Source organism: Rhagoletis zephyria, unplaced genomic scaffold, assembly GCF_001687245.7.
Source record: "Rhagoletis zephyria isolate East Lansing unplaced genomic scaffold, Rhagoletis_zephyria_1.1 Rzeph_scaffold_00725, whole genome shotgun sequence".
Taxonomy (NCBI): Eukaryota; Metazoa; Arthropoda; class Insecta; order Diptera; family Tephritidae; genus Rhagoletis; species Rhagoletis zephyria.
Window position 1 is genome coordinate 61,684 of NW_016157809.1, and position 23,390 is coordinate 85,073.

Sequence of the window (23,390 nt, forward strand, 5' to 3'; positions counted from 1 at the left end):
ATTCAACAGCAAAAATTAGCGTAATCAATTTTTCAATTTCATATAGAATTGGGAAAAATTCATGAAACACTAACAAATTTTCTTCAAAATTTTCTACTTTTTAATTCAATTTCTTAGAAGAGTATGCCATTTTGTAGCCAATTAAATTTTAGTATAATAAGCTGCAAGTTTCAAACCTCTAAAAATTTCCGTTAATTTTTGAGAATTTTTTTGGCAGGTGTTGCTCGTCATCAAAATTTTGCACTTTTAAATTCCTATTAGAAAAATTTTGGGTATGCCGTTTTGTAGCCAATTAAATTTTAGTATAATAAGGTGCAAGTTTCAAATCTCTAAAAATTACCGTTGTTTTGTGAATTTTTTTTGTTAAGGGCGTTTCGCCTTTTCTTTGATATAAAGCATGAACAAAATCTATTTTTATATGGAAGAAAATGTGCAACACCCTCGGCAAAAAAAAAAATCTTAAAAATCAACGATAATTTTTTTAAGAAATTGAAGTGAAAAGTTAAAAATGTTGATGACGAGTTCTGTATGCTGGTTTTTGCTGTTGAATGAACTATATTTTTATAAAAAAATAAGAAAAATTTGATTTGGAAAATATAAATAATTAAACGTCATGGTATTCAAATTTTTGACGCTGACTGTATGTACTTTCAACCACAGCTGCCGCTGCTCCTGATTTGCTACGCAACGTTGCGCTACAGGCGCTAAAGAATTTCATGCGTCCCACTCAACGATACTCACTCACAGCTTTAGACGAATTTTTATCTCTTCTCGTGATTTCATGTTTTTCGGCGTTTTTCGCAAATTTGTTGCCACACATAATTTTCGCTAATTGTTTCCTCATTTACAACTCGGTTATTGCTTTGCGTTTCAGTTTTTTATTTTTTTTTATTTTTTGTTAGTCAGTTGCAAGCGTTTTCAAGCAGTGCATTTAATTGCCTCATCAGCTTCGCCACTTTCCTCGCATTTTATGTGGCAATTTGAGTGGTCACCCTTTGTGTGTAATATTTTCCCACAATTTTCAGCGTCTGTTAATTTTAGGCTGCGGTTAAAGTGGGGCTAGCGGCACACTCACTACTGCCGCCTTAACGGTTTTGAATAAAAGTTATTCGAATGATAACTAATAAAATTTTTATTGACAACGAAGGCTTGTTTGTTTATTTGGTGATTTGCCTTTTGCTTGTTATGCAATATCACTTGTGCCGTCTGCCACAACCACAACCATAACCTCGTTTCAAGCCGAGCAAATGGTTTTCCTACTGCTGCTGATATCTTTTGTTGTTTCGTGCTTATTTCCATGTGGAACTTGGCACTCAACGCGCTTCACATTTACCGGCTGCTGGCATCTATTGACGCTTTGCAGCGCTTTTCGATAGATGACTCCCGAATGTTCGGTTCTCACGTTTCGAAAGCCCGAAATATGTACATTTTTGTTTTGCTTATAAAATTGTGATCCCGTTTGAGTCCCGAAATGTTGCTGAATCCCAAAATGTGTTAATACATTGTATTTTATATAGTTGAAAATTTTCGGCATTCTTTAATATGTATTAACAAGTGGCAACCCTATTTAAAAAGCTTTCTAAATAAATCTTTAGAAACATCTTTCATTTGACATCCGAGTTGTAATACCTCATCAAACTGAATTTGAATTGTAAACAGGTGGCAACGCCATTCATGACTACTTTCGAAATAAAGCTTTCCCAAGCCTCTTTTGTTTGACATTAATGTTGCAGCATTTCATCTGACATATTTATATCTATAAATTTAATTGAACTAGACTTATGAACAGGTGGCAACCCACTTCAAATATGGTTTCGAAGCTAAGCTCTTTCAAATAACGCCCGTTTAACATCCTTTTGTAAAATTTCGTTGAACTAATTCTTATTCAATGTAACTTTTTAAACAGGTGGCAACCCTCTTTAAATATATTTTCGAAATAAAGCTTTCTTAAACCTCTCTCGTTTGCCACCCATGTTGTACTACTTTATTTAATTTGTTAATTTAATTTAATTTGACTTTGTTATAGGTGGCAACCCTATTTAGAAATATTTTCAAAACAAAGCTTTGCTAAACCTCTTTTGTTGGCATCCACTTTTAAATAGTTTATTAAACTTCTTTATTAAGTTTTCTTTGGCCTTTACACAGGTGGCATCCCTCTTTAAAAACTTTCGAAATAAAACTATCTTAAACCTATTTCGTTTGACATCCGTACACTGTTATATTCACTTCGTTTAAGTTACTAATGAAATTGAATTTGACGTTTTAAATAGGTGGTAACCTTTTTCAACACCTTTTGGAAACGTATCGTCGTTAAATCTTGTTCGATTTATGGATTAATTTTTTGATTGTGTGAAATAAAAGTTGCAATCTCAAAAAAATGGATTCGAGATCTTGAAAAACTATTTGTACTTTTCTATGGAGGAGAGGATATTCCGACAACAACCTTGCTGTGTTGGCAATAAGGGATCCGTACATTAGGCCTCTGCAAATTATTCAAAGATATTCTAAGCATAGATTCCGTTCCCTTCTCATTGCTGAGATACGCGGGACTACACTATCGCTCATAAAACTGGTACTGCCGGCCAACCTAAAAAAACCAATCATCTCCACTTTAATAGAATTATGTCCGCCTACGGCCCTTGTGGACAAGAGGGACGAGATCCCCAATAGGCGAATATCAAACGCATAGAAAACTTTCGCGCCGTCCAATTTCTGAAGCTAATACGGATATCGATAAAACGCTTCAAACCCAAGATTAGAAAGAATAGAAAAAATCAGTAAAATGAAGGAACAGCATTCGTGATAAATGAGTATTCGGCAACGGTGTCAGATTCGGCAGCCGAGACGTAGAGCGACACATAATCCGTATACAACTGCATAGGCACAGCTATCAGCTCTGGGCTCTATCCTCGGGGAACCAACTTCTGTCATTGCAGTCCGAGGATGCTGACATCAAAGTGAACGCTGGCAATGAACCGAAAGGAATGGAGGCCCGGCACGTACCCATGCTAACGAAAGTGGTGAAGGTGCTACCAGTTAAATGAGGAAAACCTTTAGATAAATTGTGTCCCCTAGTGTCTTTATCAATCATCCGGGAGACATTTTTGTATTGAGCCATGATTGCTGGATTTCACGGCGCCCTCGTTGTTTTTTAGATTTTCGCGTCAGTGCAGAGAATCTTTACAATATGTGCTGTCCAGTTTCGTTGTTCGTCCTTCAGAATTGGTATTGTTCATGGAAATTAATTCCCAGTTTGGTCAGCTGATACTTCAATCTGCAATATCCTAGGTGTATTCCCGTTTTAGGTAATGTGTTCCTATGAGCGCTGGAATGCCAAGATAGAGCGAGCTTCCTTTCCTAGAAGGGGTTTATGCTCCTTTCTTTTCGGGTTTATCTCCAAGCTTATATCCTTCAACAACAATGTGTCCCGAAACCCAGCAGTCGCTCGGTCAGACCAAGAATATTCACTCTATCGTGGAAATTTCGGTACAACTTGCCTAAAGTCCCGAATCCTCGGTACCCATAACGCTCTTCGATATTGTATACTTTACACTGCCCTGTGAGGAAAATCTGTAGTTCTAAACTGGTGCGCTTCTAGTACATTTAGACCCAGTACTGATTCGCGATAAATCTCTTTTGCATGCAAAAAACTGCCCGATAGTTCCGAGCTAGTCCTAAACTCTATAGTTCCGAACCAGTTCTAAAATCGACAGACAAAAGAAAAGAGTATCATATCTTTCAATCTCTTTGGTTCTCCCGTTTATGCGATTTTAAATCATTTTCAAAGAAATGTGTTTTCAATTTGAAATTTAATTTGTTTGAATGATTGTAAAAAATGTACGTTTACATACCTTTGGTTGTAGCAACCCTGCAGGGTGTTTGCAGAGATGCTTGCAGTTATTCCAGAAGATCCCAAGATGTTAAAATGTTAACACAAATTTTTGTTTTGTATTACTAAGCTATGAAAAAGCATCTACAAAGTGCAGAATGGAAGCGTATTTGAACGAAAAAACCGCCAAACACATACAAGCCCCCCGCTGCATCCCTATCTCGATAGTTCGGAACTAGTTCTAAATTCGACAGATAAGATCTAGTTCGTTCTGCATCCCTTTTTCTATAGTTCCGAACCAGGTCTAAATTCGTCACCTTAGATATAGACTTCTAATGAAAAAAGTGAAATCAAATAGTTTTTTAAAAGTCTAGTTACTATCGGTCTGGTTAGTTTTGGGCCATAAAGATCTAGCACATAACTAGAAATTTGATTCACTAGTCCGCGGTTTCCCTACAGGGTGCTTACTACGCTCGCCAAGACACTCTCAACTGTTGCTGTCGCCAGCAGCACAGCCGCTTTAAGTAGACACGAATATTTCTTCTGTATTTTGCCAATTGTTTTCCAAACACCAACGCAAATGGTTTACCACTTGCACTTGCGCTTGCCGTCTGTCTTTTTGGTTTAATCAGATCAGATTACTCGAGACGCGGTTTTGTATGGTCGTTGGTGTGGTTGATGTTGGGTGTAAAGTGGCACACAATCGCTGTAAGCTAAAACAAACTGTAGCCAATCAGCACCACCACCACCACCACCGCCTAATTCATGGTTCCACTTCAAATCACTGCTGCTGTGCTCAATTTGTTTATTTTGTTCCTTATTACCTTACTTATTTCGACGCAATCGGCTGCAACAATTTGCATATTACAGGTGGCCAAAAATGTTGCACGAACAGAGTTGCAACGCGCAAAAGATTACAAATACAATTTTACATTACTGCGTTGCTGTTAAGCGTTGGCCAAACTATTTGTACTTAACGCGCGTGTCTTTTGGGCCTAGCAGTCAGTCTCTAACTCGAGTCTGGTATTCTTGTTGACTGTCATTTTCTTTCTATTTATTTATTATGCATTGTACTTAGCTAAAGTTATGTAAATATTTTTTACGCTGAATTATAGTTTTTTATGTCTTGTTTGGTAGCTGTCATGAGTTGCCAAGAAATCTGGGCGTAAATCTGTAAATTAAAATATTCAAAATTACTTTGGTAGGAATTTCATATTTATTGATTTCAACATGCGTAGATAATAGTGCTGTTGGGAATTTTCGCAAAATATGCAGGCGTATAAAAATGCATTCCATAGCTTCAGGCTTATTTTTTATGAAAATTAATGCGTGGAGGGATTTCAGAAGGCAGATACTTATGTATAGATATTTGATTTTCTTCCGACTTGTTAGTAGAACTCAAAACTCAATGACTATTTAGTACAAAAATGTCGAATCTAAACAAAATTCAAATATATGTATTTACTTACATAAAGCATAGACAGACGTCAGCTGGATCGACCTTGATCAACTCGTTAATTCGGAGTTATCTCTTGAATTAACTATAGTTGATTCCAATTTATTCCTGCAGCTAATTCTCAAAAATAATGCGCATCATTCATGCCTTCGATCCCCGGATCGAGCGATTGCCGAAATTTAAAAATTTTTAATTTCTTTTTATTTAACAAAATAGGTGGCAACCCGCTTCAAAAGTATTTTCGACATTAAACTTTCTTAAACCCCTTTAGTTTGATACGAGTAATACATATTTCATTTACTTTAGCAATTTAATTGAATAAAGTTTTTCAAACAGATGGCAACCCACCTTAAAATATATGTTCCTATAAAACCTTTTTAGTTTTATAGCCATATTGCATTTATTTTATCTTATCAATTAAATTAAATTAAAATTTTAAATCGGGTGGCAACTTTCCACAAATTTTTTTTTGCCGTAAGCTTTCTTGAACCTCTCTCTTTTGACAACCAGATTGCAATATTTACTTTCAATTTACTTAAACTGCAATTTTTTACACAGTTGGCAACACTCTAACTTTTTTTTCTATATTTTTAGTTAGCCTCTAGCAATACATTGTGAAAACATTTTTTAAATTATTTGATTTGGCTTTTGTTGCTCTAATAAAGACCTACATATTTTTTTTGTAATATCTTTAATACACAGACATCGTACTGATACAATTTTATTATACGTATAGATTATTTATTTTATTATTAGTCAAATTATATTTTTTGAGTTTAATTTTATTAAAATTGTCCACAAAAACTATAATTACATAAAACAAAAATAAAATTAATAATTGAATGAATTAAAAATAATAATTAAATGAAATCCCCAGGCACCGTGGGCTCGTACCTACATACGACTCTGTAAGCCGAACCAATGCCTGTCTATGCTATTAGACCGTACCAAAAAAAAAAAAAAAGTTCGCCGTACACCCCTGAATTTTCAGTCGGATTTTAAAGTATTTATGTATGTCTCGACGAGAACAATTTTTTGTTGCAAAGTTCTTTGATCTTAGAAACCCCGTGCAAGTATTTACGCACCAGTTCTTATCACCCTAACCCACCTTATACAGTAAATTGAAGCTTACCACAAATCATTAATTTTTTGCTAAGAAATTATTTCAATTATTCCAGCACACAATTTGTAACAGCGCCTTGTGTAGCCCTGCAGAAAATCTGTATTGGCTTCATGTGTGTGTGTACAAATGAACATCTTTGGACTAGTTCGGGGCTATTTCAGTACCATTTCAGGACCCTTTGTTTCGACCAAGTACCTCAAATATCTGGCAATTCTGGGTAAAACCCTTAGCGGTATTTACTGTTTGTACACATATCAAAACTTGAAAATTGTATTATGCAATTATTAAAAATTTACCAAAAATTATGCAAAATATGAACGATTAAAAGGCGGCATGCGGAAAATCAACAAAGCAAAGTAATCTCTCCACCGGGTTCCGCCCTCAAACAGCCAGCTTTTTGCTTTGTCAATGGCCTTTGGCAAGGTACGAGTATTTGTTTATGTTTCTTCTTTTTTGATTACTTTTTTCTTTTATCCGGTCAGTGCCCTAAATATTACCAAATATACCACACATACGTACACACGAATATGTTTATAAAGAAAAATAAAAAATGTATATAAATCAAATAAAAATAAACTAAAAAGGGAATGAGATATATTTATGTACATACATGTGTATTAGGGATGTTCATTTTTTCGATTTTTACGATCCCGGGATTTCTGGTATGTCGTTGTTTCGATCCCAGCATTTAGATATTTATTATTTTTCAACAAGTTAACATGAAAAAATTTCGTCAATATGGTTTGAGAAGCTCTCCCACCATATAATAAATAATAAATAAATGTGGAGTAATGGAACGTACTTTTTTATTCAAAGTGAAAATTATTTCATAAGTAACAAAACGAAAGACAGTAATTAAATGTATATGCATACTTTAGTGAACATGTCTGATAATGTAATTTAAGGTATGTCGAAAAAGGCTCAATGCAAAAAAAAAAATAATTAAGTAAAAAAATTGGTTTTCTGGATGAAAGAAGTTCATAGTGGCAGAAATAAAAGAAGCGCCTTAATTCGACCAGTTTGTCTAAATTCCTTTTGTTTATTCAAAATTTAAATTTTTTACGAAAGTCTAGCACATATTACTTATAATGAAGTGCATATAAATGGGCATTTCTCTGACGTCATTATTTTTTAAAAAGACTATAACTTCAAAGAAAAGATTATTTCCAAGACTTATTTAAATATTTCAGTTCAATGTAAAACAAAAATATGGGTACCGAATGAAAGATTTTTTTGGGTTCTCAAAAACGAGTAGGAATTCAAAGTGCCCCTTTAATCGATTTTATTTTTTTAAGCTAATAAAGTTAGCTTGCAAGATATTCACAAAATGGAATCTGTTTTAACTCTACAAAATCTTCTCTTTCATTTGATAACCATACTGTTTTTTTTTTAATTACTCATATCTTTCAAATTTCAAAGTTCTTTTAAAAAATCCTGACGTCAGAGACAAAATTTAAGAAAAATTAAGAACACAATTTTACTATATTTGGCCCTTGGTTTCGGGAATATATTGATTTTTTGTGTGCAAAATTGCCTGTCGGAAGGTATTACATGTATATTAAGCTACACATTTATAAAAAAAAAATGCTAAATATTAAATAAACAAAAGAAATATAAGCGAAAACTGGTCAACATAAAGCGTTTCTATTATTGCCACCAGTGTAAATTACAGATCCCGAAAATCCTGGGATTCTAATCAAATAATCCCCGGGATCACGGGATTAACATTCGTAATGTGTAAATGAGAACACATGCACCCCTTATTAAGTATACATACAGTATTGGACATATCTATAGCACCCCCCTTTCAAAGCGATATTGTTTGCCACTTATGTTTAATTATTTGTTTTTAAGAATTTTCAATTAAAATACAGTTCATTCTCTAACAAAACCCATATAAACCCATGTTTCAAACTGTTTAAAAGACCGCAAAAAAGTGCAACAAACTTTCCCTTAAATTTCAAACTTTTTTCTCAGAAGCTCTAGAATTTTTTTGAGTACACAGTTTTATAGCGCATTCAATTTTAGTCCAATAATGTACAAGTATCAAGTGGCTAAAAATTACCGTTGATTTTTTAGAATTTTTTTTTGTCTCATTTGCTTCCATATAACGACTAAACACAATTTATTTTTATATGGCAGAACCCCGCAACATCCTCGGCGAAAAAAATTCTAAAAAATCAACGGTAATTTTTAGCCACTTGATACTTGTACATTATTGGACTAAAATTGAATGGGCTATAAAAATGTGTATTCAAAAAAATTCTACCACTTTTGAGAAATAGGTTGAAATTTGGGTGAAAATTTGTTGCACTTTTTTGCAGTTTTTTAAAAAGTTTTAAACTTGAGTTTATGTAAATAAATAAACATGAGTGACAAACAATATCACTTTGAAATGGGGGTGCTATTGTATTGGCCAATACTGTACATATGTTTTTAATATCAGCATAAACAGCGGATACGCATACGTCCATACAAATATTGCGAAGCGTAAAAGCCAACAAAAAATATGTTTTTGCCACATCTGTTTCGCTTTACAATGTTTTTTTTTTCTTTATTCAATTTTGTTTTGTTTTGTTCCGTTTTCGTTTTGCTATTTTCTAGTGTTTACCTTCTCTCCTATATAAGGGTGTGTATGAACAGGTTGACTTATAAACATTTTTACGATTCTTTAATTCATCTACACGTTTAACTGCTTCCGATTTGGATGAACACGTTGGCAATGATTGGTTGATGACATGCTACTAAGAAAAATTAAGTTAATAAAAATACCCCCATATCGAAAAGAAAAAGAAAACTTGGTTTCTACAGTATCAGATTTGAAGGGATTGATGCTTATAGTGCTTTCAAAATGAAAGCAATCGGACTTGAAGCAGTCAAGACACCTAAACTTTATTTTGGTTCATAGATTACGAATCTGTATAGCGTTTTTCTGGATCAGGTCATTAAATTTTCGCCCACTTTCAAAAATATATCACGATTATTCTGTTGGAAAAATCCTGTTACACAGTGTAATTGCTGCATTACCATTTATCTACTGTATACAGTTGTGTGTAATTTCTTATAGAATCGGCCGATTCTTTCCCCATAACCAAATTATCAGCATCGGTATCTGAAAAAGTGTATTCAGTCGGACTCTAAAATTACACAGTGTTACAAAATAAAAATAAAAAAATTTCATGAACTTATTAAGTGACCTAGTACAGGTCGTAGAGCTGGCCGAGTAATTCACGAAACTGTTTTCAGAATTTTTTGAACACCCTCAAGTTTTTAACTTATCCTTAAAAAAAAAAAAACATTTTCGAATGACTTCCGGCACTAAACAATTTTTAGCTCGGTTATTTTTTAACCAATTTTAAGTTTTTATATGGATTAAAAAAGAAGAATTTTTGTACTTTTTAAAGAAATAATAAGTTTCGTGAGCGCACTGTAAATATGTGGAACATTTTTGGAATTTGCACCAATTTTTATTATTTTTTCCACTTCTCAAACATTTTAGCCAAAATTTCAAAAGTAGTTTTTTTAGTAATCACTTCGAAAATAATACGAAAAATAATAAACATATGTGTTAACCTTATAACTTATAACAAAAATTTCCACACATTTACAATGTGCTCACAAAACTTCGTTATTTCGTTAAAAAGTACAAATAGTTTTCTTTCCAAAGCCATATAAAAACTTAAAATTGGGTAAAAAATAACAGAGCAAAAATGTTTAAGTGCGGGAAATCAAGTAAAAATGGTTTTTTAAGAATATGTTTTCTTTATACTCTTTTACAGCTAGATTATGTACTTCTAAGGTTTAAAGAATTATCTATAATTAGAAGGTATTTTGAAGCCGAAGTGTTCAAATTTCTAATTAATTAAGATAACACGAAAAAATCAATTCAAAACTGTCACAAAAGTATGCTTTAATATTGACACTGGATTCAAAAACGTCCAGCAGTTTAGGAATAAGAAAGAAGAAGAAAGGGATAAGGGCACAGATCCAAAAAAAAGAGTAAAAAACCTAAAAAAAGACAAATATGTAGATGAAGAAAATAAATATAAAAATTAAAATCTAAATATAAAGGTAAACATAAAGATAAAAAGCAATAGATATAGAGAAAGTGATAGAGATGAAGATAAGGACAAAGAGAAAGATAAAACTGAAGAATGGCATATGTTATGGTATGCAATGTTATGTTATGTCATCTTATGTTTTGTGAACGGTCTTTGTATTTTCATGGCAGAATATACTCGGAGGTTTGCCCTCCTTGTCTGACAATGGGCGACCGCTATTGGAAAACACATTTTTTTTTTTTTTTGTTCGGAAACTGGGTGTGAACCCAGTCGCTGCGGAATAGTAGAGCACACTGCTTAACACTACACCATTATGTTATATTATGTTATGGTAAATTTTTCAATGCATTTCACCTCAGTGCCCTAAATCACCTCAACTTCCCTCATCTTCACCTCAACTCACCTTAAGTCACCTCACCCTTACTCCCCTCATTTCCTTTTAACTGCCTTCATTTCATCTTAACTGAATTCACCTCACTTCAACTCACGTCAACTCAACTCATCCCAACTAGTTTTATTATTTCGCCTCATCTCAACTTATCTCACCTCAGATCAACTCAACTGAACTCACCTCAACTCCACTTAATTTTAGAGGCGGAATTTCAACCGCTGGACAAACACTAGTATTTAAAAAAAACGCAGTTCCAAAAAATAAAATAAATATGTCAATTTCTGATTATGACGATATGTGGGTAGAGAAAGGGAACGGAAGCTGCAGTTTATTTTACACGTAATTCTATTTGTTTTGTTTGTTCGTGGCTTGGCAGAGGTTAATTTGCATACGGCTATCTAATTCTTCATTGCTAAATGAGAATATAGACCGAATTTTCTTTTTACTCTTTTACAAAATAATCAGTGTAGAAGTTTATTCTTTCATGTTTATGCAGGTTTTCTCACGTCTTGAAATTTCATACAATACCAAGTAAATATATACCTACTCATAAATATTTTGCAACAAACACTGCTAATTAATTATTCATAGAAACTCTCCGCTTAAATGACATATTTGAAGATGCAAGTGTAAGCCACAAATATCTTATAGACGTCGTAGTGTGATTCAAGTTCACATCGTCGCTTGGGTAAAAGATTGTCGTAAGCGTCATACGTACGTGCGTAACATACGACAATCTTTTACCCAGGCGACGACATGACAACTTTACAGTTTGCATAAAATTTTGCTAACACAAATGCAAATGCATGTGAATTGTGACGGTTTTGATTATCTTGCAAATTTATCGATTTTTAACGGCTTTTCAAAAAATATGTCAAATCATAATGGACCTACACTTTTGTTGTATGTACGTAAATGCCGATGGTAAAAGCCATTAAAATTGTAACACTAAATGTTAGTGACAACCGCTGTGCTTGACTGGTTGTCTTGGCTTGGCTTGGCTTGCCAGACTGGCGTTGAGGTGTCTGTCGGCTGTGCGCGATGTGACGGCGGTGAATGCAATTAGCTACGCGTGTTGCAGAAATCCTTTATCCCGCCTCTTTATCTAAATTAAATGCTGTCGCACTAAAGATAGACAGTCAAACGGACAGTTGGCATTTACTTGCTTAGTTTATGTGCAAATGCAAATTGTTGTAACAGAAGAAATGCAAAAAATATCTCTGTCCATAAAATTGGCAAATGTAACAAAGTGTGAAAAGTGTGTCTTTGTAGCTGCATTTCTGCATTTGTACGACTAGGCCAACTCATTAAAGCACAGCAGGTAATATTCGTGGCGAATAAAAGAAATATTTTTGCATATTTGCCATTGAAACACAACAAGCAACCCAATCAGCTGTTGCATAAAAACAAAAAAAAAAAACAAATGTTGTAAATTTAAAAAGCGCACAAAATTCATTGTCAAAAGCAACGTGCGGACAATGATGGGCAAGATGCATTTGAAAGCTTTGCAAAAAAAAAACACAACATACGCGCTTTTTTATGCGCTGCTGCTGCTCTTCTAAGAAAACTAAACAAAACAATTACTTTTGTTTTGACATTTAATGATTGTCCATTGTTTTCGTTTCGTTTTTTTTTTTTGTTTGTTTGTTTTTTCTTGTGTTGGTTGAAAAGTAGCAAATCGCCACTAAAATCCTACAATGTCGTGTGTGAAAAAAATATTTAATAAAATTTGTGATTATGTGTCAACATGAATGTTGTGTGTGAAGGCAACCACAAAAATGTGTGTCAGCACAGAAATATGCACATAATGCTTTGAAATAGTTCTATAAATAACAGAAGAAGAAATGTCAAAAACAGCGCGAAATTATGCGTGGGTGTAGAAATGCACGCAACAAAGAACCTTGCTAATTATTTTTAGTGCAACTTATTTATAGTGGAGGGTAATCAAAATTTGGTTTTGATATTTTGTATGCCATTATTATTTCTGAATCTCCTCCCGCCTTTCGTGGGAGTTCTCACAGCACACATTGGAATGCAGAGTAGGACTAAAAATACCCAAAGGTTGATGATAATTCACCATTTGCGAGGCTCAAATAGTAGTATCACAAATGACAACCTCTATGCCCCCTTGAAGGGATGGGTAGAAAATTATCATGGTTCAATATTCTGTATTTAAAATTCTATATTCAAAGGTCTTTATATATATTCGGTATTTCAAAAGTCTGTATGGGAAAATCGGAAAACCATATTGGTTTTGCGTTTTTTCATACACTTATTTTCTTTATCCATATGTCGGTAGGCAATGGCAAACCTACGAGTGTATTTCTGCCATGAAAAACAGCTTCTTATAAAAAAGAGTCAGCGTAAAACTATAGGTCCCTTCCAACATCAAGACGCACGCCACATATCGGAGGAGAAGCTCGGCCAAACACTACCATATGTACATATGTGTATAGTACATACACTATAAAGCTCGGAACACTTTGACGACAGCAAGCGACAAGCAGCATCTGTCAAATTTTAAATACACACGTTCTTACGGACACCATTATTTTGACGACAGCACGACATCTTGGCTGCAGGACTGCAATTGTCGACGTCGCCAAATTAAATCTATTTCTAATTTTGGCGGCTACAGTGAGTAGATGTAGTGCTGCAAAATTAAATTGTCGCAAAATTAATCACATATTCTTGATTGTTCATGTTTTTCTTATTTACCATGATTCAACAACTACAGGTTGTAGCAATCGTACAAAAACAACATTTACCGTTGGTATGAACTCCTTGTGTCATCAACATCTTCTTTATCTATTCATATTCGTGTGTATATGTATACCCTGCATACCAGGATTTCATAGAACTCTGAAAGGTTTCACAATTTTCTTAAGAATTTTCTTTAAGAAATCATACAGAAATTTCTTTACTAGTTCTTGTCAACCGCTTCATATGTTTTTCTTTACAGATTTCTAAAAGAATCGTAACAAATTTCCGACACTCTTAAAGATTTCGGGAGCATTTGTTTGCAGGGTATATATATACGTATATGTGTATGTGTACGCGGATATGTAAATAAAGCAAAACAGACGATAATTTGACACAAGCGTGCTCATAAGAAGAAGCATAGCTTCTATCGCTATCACCTGTAATTGATGCGCCTTGCTTATTTACTTAAATAAAAATACACAATTTGTGAAATAAATATACCAAAATGTCAAACTTTAAAATCAGCTGTTTGCTATGTCGCTGAGGTCTTCAAAATGTTTAAGAAGCTGGCTTCAAGGCGACATTTGTCGACAAAATGATGTCGCTGTCGTTACGTCGTGAAGTTGCAGTCGTCAACATTCCTCCGACATTCCTACGGCACTCCAATTACGTATGTATGTAGTTCGCTCTCTCATTCGTTATTCGCACTCCAATTACCCTTCGGATTACGTAATTCGCCATACAACATTTTGAGAGCGAATTACCTCACTTGTTGGTAATTCAGATCCAACTACTATGCGAATTACGAACAAATCGCTGCCGTCTCTAATTTTAATCGGATATGTATCGAAACAAGCTCACAAATAAAAACTGGCACCTTTTCTGGGTACTAAAAGTAAAGTTAATAAATTGGTACATCACCAATTTAATACAAAAACTTATACATTTTTTTGCAATAACTTACATTTTGCATCAATTTTGTAGCGAAGAAAAATAACATAACACAGAGGCAAAGAACAGTCCAATCGAATTAAGAATGAGCCCGAGTTAATAGGGTAATTCGCTATTACAATTCGGGGAGCGAACAAAGTATATGATTCATGGCGCCGTGGGAAAGCCGTATAAGATTTGCCATATCCTGCCAAGTAGCGACCGATTTGGCATAGACTTTATGGACCATGAATCGGTCCTATCGAGTGATTGTAAGCACAGTTTATAGATAGGAGATTTAGATAGGAGAGACGTCGCTTTACACTTCTCTGGTATTTTGGATTTCAACTGTTTGTGAATACAATAAAATACAGTAAATACAGAGACTCAGATAAGTATTTACTATTCCTCTTCAATTAATTATGCTTATTGAAATTCAAATGCGTATCTACGCGCTGCAGCTGGTAACATACATACATACATAATATATATGTACATATGTATATCAAATATCATTATTTACTATCTACGTGATAGTATGTAATACATGCTGCATTAGGGTGGCCCAAGAACGTATTGTAAAATTTGTTTTTCGTGGAAATGGCAAGAAACGATCGCAATTGGTTCAAATGCCAAAAAAAGTAAATACTTACTTTTTTAATTGGAAGCCACCTTAATACTATATACTATGTATGTATCGTCGCACAGGTATGTTACATACGGGCAGTTCTGTGAAATCCCGATTGAAGTTTGGAATGCAATTTCTAAAAACCCGCTCCGATAGATTTTCTCCAAAGTCTCGGAGAATGCTACTGGATTCTAAACTGCATATTTAATTTTTCTTGTTTATAATTTTAGAGTTTATGAAAGATTTTCTTTTTTTTTTCGTATGGTCGACAAAATGTGTTAAAATTTTTTATCAAATTACCGAAACTTTTTATTCAATATCTCGAAAACTAAAGCAGATGTCCAAAACTGGATTCCGCCATTTGGAGGACTTTGATTAGTTAATGTCGCGGAAACTAAAGGTGATCTTATTAAAAAAAAAAAATAAGTAAATCGTCAAAATGGCGCTTACGGCAATCTTTTATCCAGGGGACGGTATGTACATTAGGGTGGGCCAAAAGAAATTGTTGAAAACGTTAGGATTATACCAAATGGAAAAAAGAATACTCGTATTTATTTCTTTTTTTTTTTTAATTACATTTAGAACTGTCTCAAAGCCCATGAAATTTTCCATGTATTTTATATGGGGAAAAAACTTTTTTCCCTAGAAATGGTATCTAAAGAATTCTGGAAAATTAATATTTTTCGCTTGGAATATTCTGTTCCTCTCCAGCAGACAATAAGATGGTGGTTTTGGGGATCTATAAAAAAATAGTTAATGTTAAAAAATAGTTAAATAAACAATTGGGTATTGTTATTGGAAGTCTCCTAAACAGGAACAGAGTTTTCCGATATAAAACACATAAAATACTTTATTGGCATTGGGACAGTTCTAAATATAATTTCTTACTTTAGAAGAGTCCTAGGGAGTGAGCGCGTGTATTTTTGGACCAACCTAATGTACATTCATACTTACTAGTATGTAATTGTGTTTTTTTTTTGCTTTACCTATAGCTCATTACAGTACATAAGTATTTCGGCGGTGAAAATTTAATTCTTTTCACTTTTGACGAATGAGTTGCAACTTACTCTTATTGTTCTTACCTCTTTTATGCATACACATGTATGTATGTATGTATAAAAGTAAATACATTTAAATACAAACAAATGTATATTTACTGCATATTTACTTACTCGAATTTTCGATTACTAAATTCTTATCATTTCAGCAGTGTGTTTCCACTAAAACTGTAACGCTGACGTGTTTTAAAAAAATTATACGCGAAACCTCAACACTTGAGTGCACAAAAATTTTTAAACTTTGCATTCAAAAGGTTTTGCGCTTTCTAACCAACTTAATTGATTGATTGCCTTATACATTTACAAACACAAGTACAAAATGTATAACGCTTAAAACGGTATTTTTTACTGATAAAAAAAAAATATATTTTCATGATTTTGCCAAAAGTTAACCGCATTTGCCCACTTTTTGGCTATTTTTGCGGGTGCTACTCAGAAGTGTTAATTCATTTATTGTATTGTAATTGATTTGTTTGCCAACGTGTTGGACGAGTACTAGTACTTAACGAAAGTGTGAATGTTGGGTATTCATTCACAAGCTGTGTCTACATATTTCATAAATTCTTCACAAACCAAGTGGTGTTGGGTTTTGTAATCTAAGTGTAGCTTCAGTGGATATGTCCTTATGTCCAATTGCTTGAGTATCTACATATGTATGTGCGTGTGTGCATTTATTCATATATATTTTTTTTGTCATAGAATCTTTGTGCAAAATTAAAAATCGTACAATTGTAATCGGAAATAATGTTGCTGAAAATCGTAACAAATTTCGTTTGCGGTGAACTGAAGAAAGTCAAAACGAATTTGACTATGTTTTTGATATTCTTCTGGGTGATTTGGTTTTCGCAATTGATTGCCATATCGACGATGTTTCTCAGGTAAATGCACAAGTGTGAACTACATACATATGTACATACACTGGCGGCAGAAATAATGGACTCGTCGTACTTTGAAGAGTTTTGGCTATATTTTTTTAGTTTCAGTTATGTTTAATATTTTTTTATAAAAGCCGGGGTAGTTATACAACAAACATCACACAAATCCGCTTTTCAAACTTTCAACAAAAATTATAAAAATTCGACAAATTTTCACCAAATTCTCAAACTTTTTATTCAGAATTTTTAGAAAAATTTTAGTTATGCAGTTTAGTAGCCACTTCAATTTTAGTGCAAGTTTCAATTGACTATAAAATATGTACCGTTGATTTTTAAGAATTTTTTTGCCACATTTTTTCAGATACAAAGTGTGCTTGAAAATTTTTTTATATGGAAGAATATACCTAGCATTGTCAACAAAAAAAATGGCTATAAAACTGCATACTAAAAATTCTGACAGTTTGAAAATTTGGTGAAAATTTTTCGAATTTTTATAATTTCTATACAAAGTTTGAAAATGGCATTTATATGGTGTTTGTTGTATAACTAGCCAGGCTTTTATAAAATAATATTAAACATAAAATAAACCAAAGTAGTAGAGCCAAAACTCTTCAACGTAAGGCTAGTCTATTATTTCTGCCGCCACTGTATGTATATGTATACTATATGTATATGTAAACCATAAACATTTTTTAACACCTCAAAAGCAGTATTATTGATAAAACTATTCTGATTGCACTGAAACATATTTAGAACAAACTAATCCCCAAAGTTACTTAAATTTTACTAACCTGAACCTTTTCTTCAATATAGGTTTAATTATTCCATTTGCGCTTAATTTTCCTTCTTACTCATTAAAGCTCTATTCTTTTCTTTTTTGCATTTACAGCCTGCCCGATATCACAGAGATCCCCACAATCACGGTGACTGAGTTGCCACTGGAGCTATTGGAGCCAACGCGCGGCAACATAGATGCGCTAATCATTGATGCAGCAAAGGAAAGCATTGCGCGAGAACATGAAAATCGTACGATGGAAATGTTGGAGAATGGCAGTGAGGTGATAAGAAAAGGTATATATAAAGGCAGTTCACCTAAAGCTTTTACTATGTATGTATGTATAGTAGGGTGCATCACTCTCCACACAAAAACTACTAGGCACTGTCTTTCCATCGGAAATATGAAATTATATTTTGAGACTTCCGTCAAAATTTCTCGGGAAAATATTAAGATTTACCTGAGTTAGACCTATACCTACACAAAATGTCATGTGGAATCCGTGTAGGATCTTAAGTCCTTAACTCCACTCTAATATGCATCCCCTCAAGAGATGAGTGGGCGGTGGTTAAGAGGGGGACACCGGTGAACTTTAGATGGATGGGTCGAAGTTTGACGGGAGGGTGAAATCTGTGGAGAGAGCTCTACATCAACCTCAAATTTAAGCTTTCAAACCACTATAGTGTTTTTTAAGCGGGGGTTGTTGCTATTAAGGAAGCGGTCGATTGGCTGCTATTGGGCGCGCTGGTGGTGAGGAAGATGAACATCTACTCAGACAGCCAGGCGGCAATCAGAGCCTTGGGCTCACTCACGCCATAACCCCCTTTCGATTGCGTCCGATTATTTCCGGGTTAGACTTTTATGAATATCGCTGGAAACCATGCGATGGATGAGCTGGCCAGAGAGGACATCGCCGAGTCATTATCGCCTAGAAAAATGAGTGTAGAAGCTCGCTTGAGCTCACAGATCCCTTAGGTCTCAGCTGCATGAAGGTCGGCGATGTGAAGTCAGCTCAACAATTCATCTTAGACTGCCCAGCTTTTGCCAGATTACGGCTTAGGCACTTGGGTTCGTAATTTCTGACTAGTTCGGAGGAGCTCTCACGCTGTGTTTCTCGCCATAACTTGGTAGTTATCGTTCGCAGTAGGGACCAACGATCGCGGTCTAAGTGAGTCCCTTAACAAGGGACCTTAACCTAATTTAGCCCAACCTAGGGTCAGCAAAATTAATTTAGGTTCTCAATCAGTTTCCGAGTTATTTGCAAAAATATTTGAGTCAGATAACTTGATACAACCCTAGCTGGCACCCCTTTAAAAATATTTATCAGTATTTGACCACTTTGGTCTATTCAACTGTGCATGCGCACACCCACTTTTGCTGCTCTTTAAATTTTGTCGTTCGGCGATTGCAGCGACATTTTAGTTATTTCGAAAATTTTTATATAGTATTTCAAAATCACCTACATAGCACCTTATTCTTATATTTATTTCGAAAATATAAAAAAAAAAAATATCTAGTTGACCCACAAGCTGTTTCCGTATTTCTCGGAAACTAATTGAGCAGCTAATCCGGGCCGTAATCTCATTTTCAATGTCTAGATTATTTATTTGTTTATTACTTGAAATTTAACTTATCCATCGGACCAAACGCTCCACCCTTCCGGTTCTGGGTTTTTACCGCTGAGTGCATGATCACTTGGGTCAAATGAAGATCAACAGAAGGCAAGTTCAGCCTTAGTCTTAAAGCCAACCAGAAGAATTCTCAACATATGTATTTGCCAAATCTCATTGTACCAATTTTTTTAGAATATGGGGAGTTTACCCGCATAGTTAAAAAAACGATAATAGTACATACTTTACCATATCATTTCAATTCCAACTCTTTGCAGACGAAGATATCATCAAATTTGACGACTCTGGTGGCGGTGAAAAGCTGCAGCCTTCGCAATTCGACGCAGATCTTACTTCAAGTGAAATTCCACAAAACATTCCAAATGTAAATGTCACCAACGCGCCAACGCCTGCTCAACCGCCAATGCCAACGCTGCCTACACAAAATGAGAGTGCCAGCCCATTGCCAACAGCCGCACCAGCTGGCGATGATAGCAACGCAGGCAGCACTGTGAATCTCACCGTCGAAGAGGTGCCCATACCCGTCTTCTCAGAGTGGGCGCAAAAGCAAATGGAAGCTGCCGAGAAGCAGCAGGCGAAAGAGCAAGAAGTGGTGCACACATCCACGCAAAAAAAGAACCACACCAATGGGGATGGCAAGCGACCGGCGCCGTTGAAAATGCGCAACAAGAACTATGCCTCACCCGACTGTGGCGCCAAAATAATCGCCTCCAATGTAGATGCGAGCAACACAGGTGCAGTGCTGAGCTCCTCGAAGGACGAATATATGTTGAGTCCGTGTGGCAATCGCATTTGGTTCGTAGTTGAATTGTGCGAGGCGATACAAGCGCAAAAAGTGGAGTTGGCCAATTTTGAATTGTTCTCTTCGTCGCCGAAAAATTTCACAGTAGCCGTTTCGAATCGTTTTCCTACACGCGATTGGTCGAATGTTGGACGTTTTATAGCGGAAGACAAGCGCACGGTGCAGAGTTTCGATTTGCATCCGCACTTATTTGGCAAATTCGTGCGTGTGGACATACATTCACACTACTCCAAGGAGCACTTCTGTCCAGTCTCACTTTTTCGTGTTTTCGGCACATCCGAATTTGAAGCTTTCGAAACCGAGGACACACCACATGCCGATCTGGATGACTTTGACGATGAATTTGGACAAGAGCAAGTGCTTGCAAAAAGCGCCGATACGAATCTCTTCAAGTCCGCCTCCGAAGCAGTGTTCTCGATGGTCAAGAAAGCTGCCGAAGTGCTGGTAAAGCCAGCTCACCATTTGAATGCGACGCTGTTGGCGCGCACGCAGACTCCTTCAACTCGATGTCACACACCAGCGTCGGGGCAATACAGTTGCAGCGACTGTAATCAGCCACTGGTGGAGCGCATCAACAATGTACTCTCTTGTGAATACCAACAGGTTCAAGCGCTGCTCAAAGTACCCTGGCTGCTGAAAGATCTTCTGAGTACGGGCATATGTGCCAAGCGCTATGGTATTGAGCTGGAAGCAAAAAACCTTAACGAACGTTGCGCGAAAAATCCACACAGCCATGGACTGGAAATGGATGTGAAACATAGCTACTACCTGAATATGCTGCCCGCGGAATATGTGGGCGCGCTTTGTCAACTGCTGGGCGCGCAAGATAAAACGAAATCAACTGCAGCCGCTGCACAGAGATCGCAAGACGGGGATACGGTCGCCGCGGAACAGCCATTGAATCTCACCATCGACAAGAAATTAAAAAAAGATGATTTCAGAATAATCGACGGCTCGCAAAAGAGGCTGGTGACGCCAGAGCAAACCGGTGAGGGAGGCGGCATTTCAGCCGAGAGCACCGCGTCACCGTCTAGTGGTGAAGGCGCGCTGTCAGTCAGAGCAAGTCCCGTCGGCAGCGGCGAAGGCGACGGCGACGGCGAGCAGCTGGTGCGTCCACCACAAGCCAACACAGAAGAAGCCGCTGATACCACTACTAAGGCACCATACACTGGCAATGGAAAGGAGCCAACACCTGATGTAAATATATTCAATGTACCTGCATCTAAAGAACAGCTACCAGCAAAAGCAGCGCTATCAAATGAGCCAACCACCACGGAGGAAGCGAGTAGCAGCGAATATAGCGGCGACGGCGGTAGTAGCAGCGGCGCCAACATTGGCACTACCGCCTTGCCACCGACTGCGAGCACAGACGCACACAAAGCAGCAGCTGATGGCGCAAACATCGATGACACACTTACGCTGCAGCCTACTCCAGTGACAACAGCCATGCCACCATCGTCATTGGGATCGCGCAATGAAGAGGATTCCGCCTCGTGGGAAAATATCGATAACCTAATCACCTCAACGACGGTGGCGCCGGGAAATGGTGGTGGCGGTGGTGCATCGTCTGGCGATGTCGGTGCGCAAGGCAATCAGCCGGGTGTGAATTTACAACAGAAAATACCCAGTGGTCCGCAGTCGGAGAGCGTATTTATACGCCTTTCAAATCGCATTAAGGTGAGTGCTTAGATTTACTATACCTAAGCAAAAAAGTGGGTAAATTTATGTATTGAAAATTCGTGGAAACGAACTTTTAAATCTTTATGAAAAGTGTTTCGGTTCGGATCAAACATTTATTGGAAAATTTCGGTACAGTTAGTGGCTCAGTTAATTAATAGAAAAAAGCAGTTTCCCAGTTCAGAACCGATTCACGTCCCTGCTTAGAGCAATGACTTTTCAAAAATTAAATAAAATAAAAAAAATGATTTTAAATATAATAAAAATTAGAAGAAAAATTAACTAAAAAAAGAAAAAATATGAAATTTTAAAAAGAAAAAAATTAATAAAGAAAAGTTTCTAAAAAGTATATGATATTAAAACTACTATGTACATGTATATTTCTTTTTAAAACAAAAATTAAAAGAATATGGAATTTATTAAAAACAGAAAAACGTAAAACAAGATCCTAAATACTAAACGAAATAAAACTTTTTTTTTTGCTTTTTAAAATAATATAATCTAAAAATTAAAAAAAAAAACTAATTTAATAAATTAAATAATAAATAATTTAATTAAATTTTATTCCTTTTAATACTTTTAAAAATTATTAGGAAATTAAATAAATATAAAAATATTACAAAATATAGAAAGAAATATAAATTAAGATAATAATTTAAAACAATCAAAAAATAACTTTTATCTCTACTGGCTATTCTACTGCGTTGAGTACTCCTTATGCTCTGAAGATTAAGTCTTACGTATGTAGAAGACCTTGGAAGATTATTTCTAATTGGAATCAAAAGTTGTACCATAAAATTTCACGGTACATTCAAATCTAAAAGTAACTACTTAGCATATTTGCTATTGATCGCCAATGCTGCCCGTGCCTATCAATAAAGTTAACTACCTTATTACTTTGTTGCTACCCTGACACACTTTGTTAACTCCTCGTTTACGGAGTTCACTTTTATTTTTCCCTACCTTTTTCAGTTAACTCTTCTATTTACTTGCGATTACAACTACAATACTTTGCTCCTTTTACCCTCTGTGCACGTTTTACGGCAACTAGGCGGGTATTAATAATGGCAAATTTGCGTGTTTGAAATTGTTTCTCCGTTTGGCTTAACTAACGCAAGGCTACTTGATTTCTTCACGTAATTCTTCTTGTTATTAGACACCATATGATTTGTGGTTGTGGGTTAATGTTTTTTTTTTGTATTGTTTTGGTTGCTATTACGCAGGACTTGCAATCAGTCGTATAAGCAGTAAACAGTGTGTTAAAATTATTAAGTTCCAAAAAAAAATACATATGCGAAATTTTTTTCTATTTCTTCTCATTTCCGTGAAAGTAATTTTTTCTTAAAAACGCCTAAGATTCTAACTTCTTTGTCAAAAAAACTTAAAAAATTAATTACATTCGTCAAAAATATAATACTAGAGGTCTTGACACCGTTCATAGCACTCAGTAT

At 35.4% G+C, this 23,390-nt stretch overlaps 1 protein-coding gene across 2 annotated transcripts in view; it reads left to right on the forward strand.

Annotated features, from left to right (window-relative positions):
• Positions 1-23,390, forward strand: part of LOC108361257 (splicing factor 3B subunit 2-like) — a 96,879-nt gene that overhangs the window by 52,437 nt on the left and 21,052 nt on the right. Inside the window, exons 3-4 of one of the 2 annotated variants that reach the window (XM_017613837.1) lie at positions 17,944-18,125; positions 19,718-21,939. In XM_017613837.1, the coding sequence (XP_017469326.1) occupies positions 17,944-18,125; positions 19,718-21,939 (2,404 nt within the window). The remainder of the gene's footprint in view (positions 1-17,943; positions 18,126-19,717; positions 21,940-23,390) is intronic. The other variant, XM_017613840.1, reaches the window with a different exon arrangement.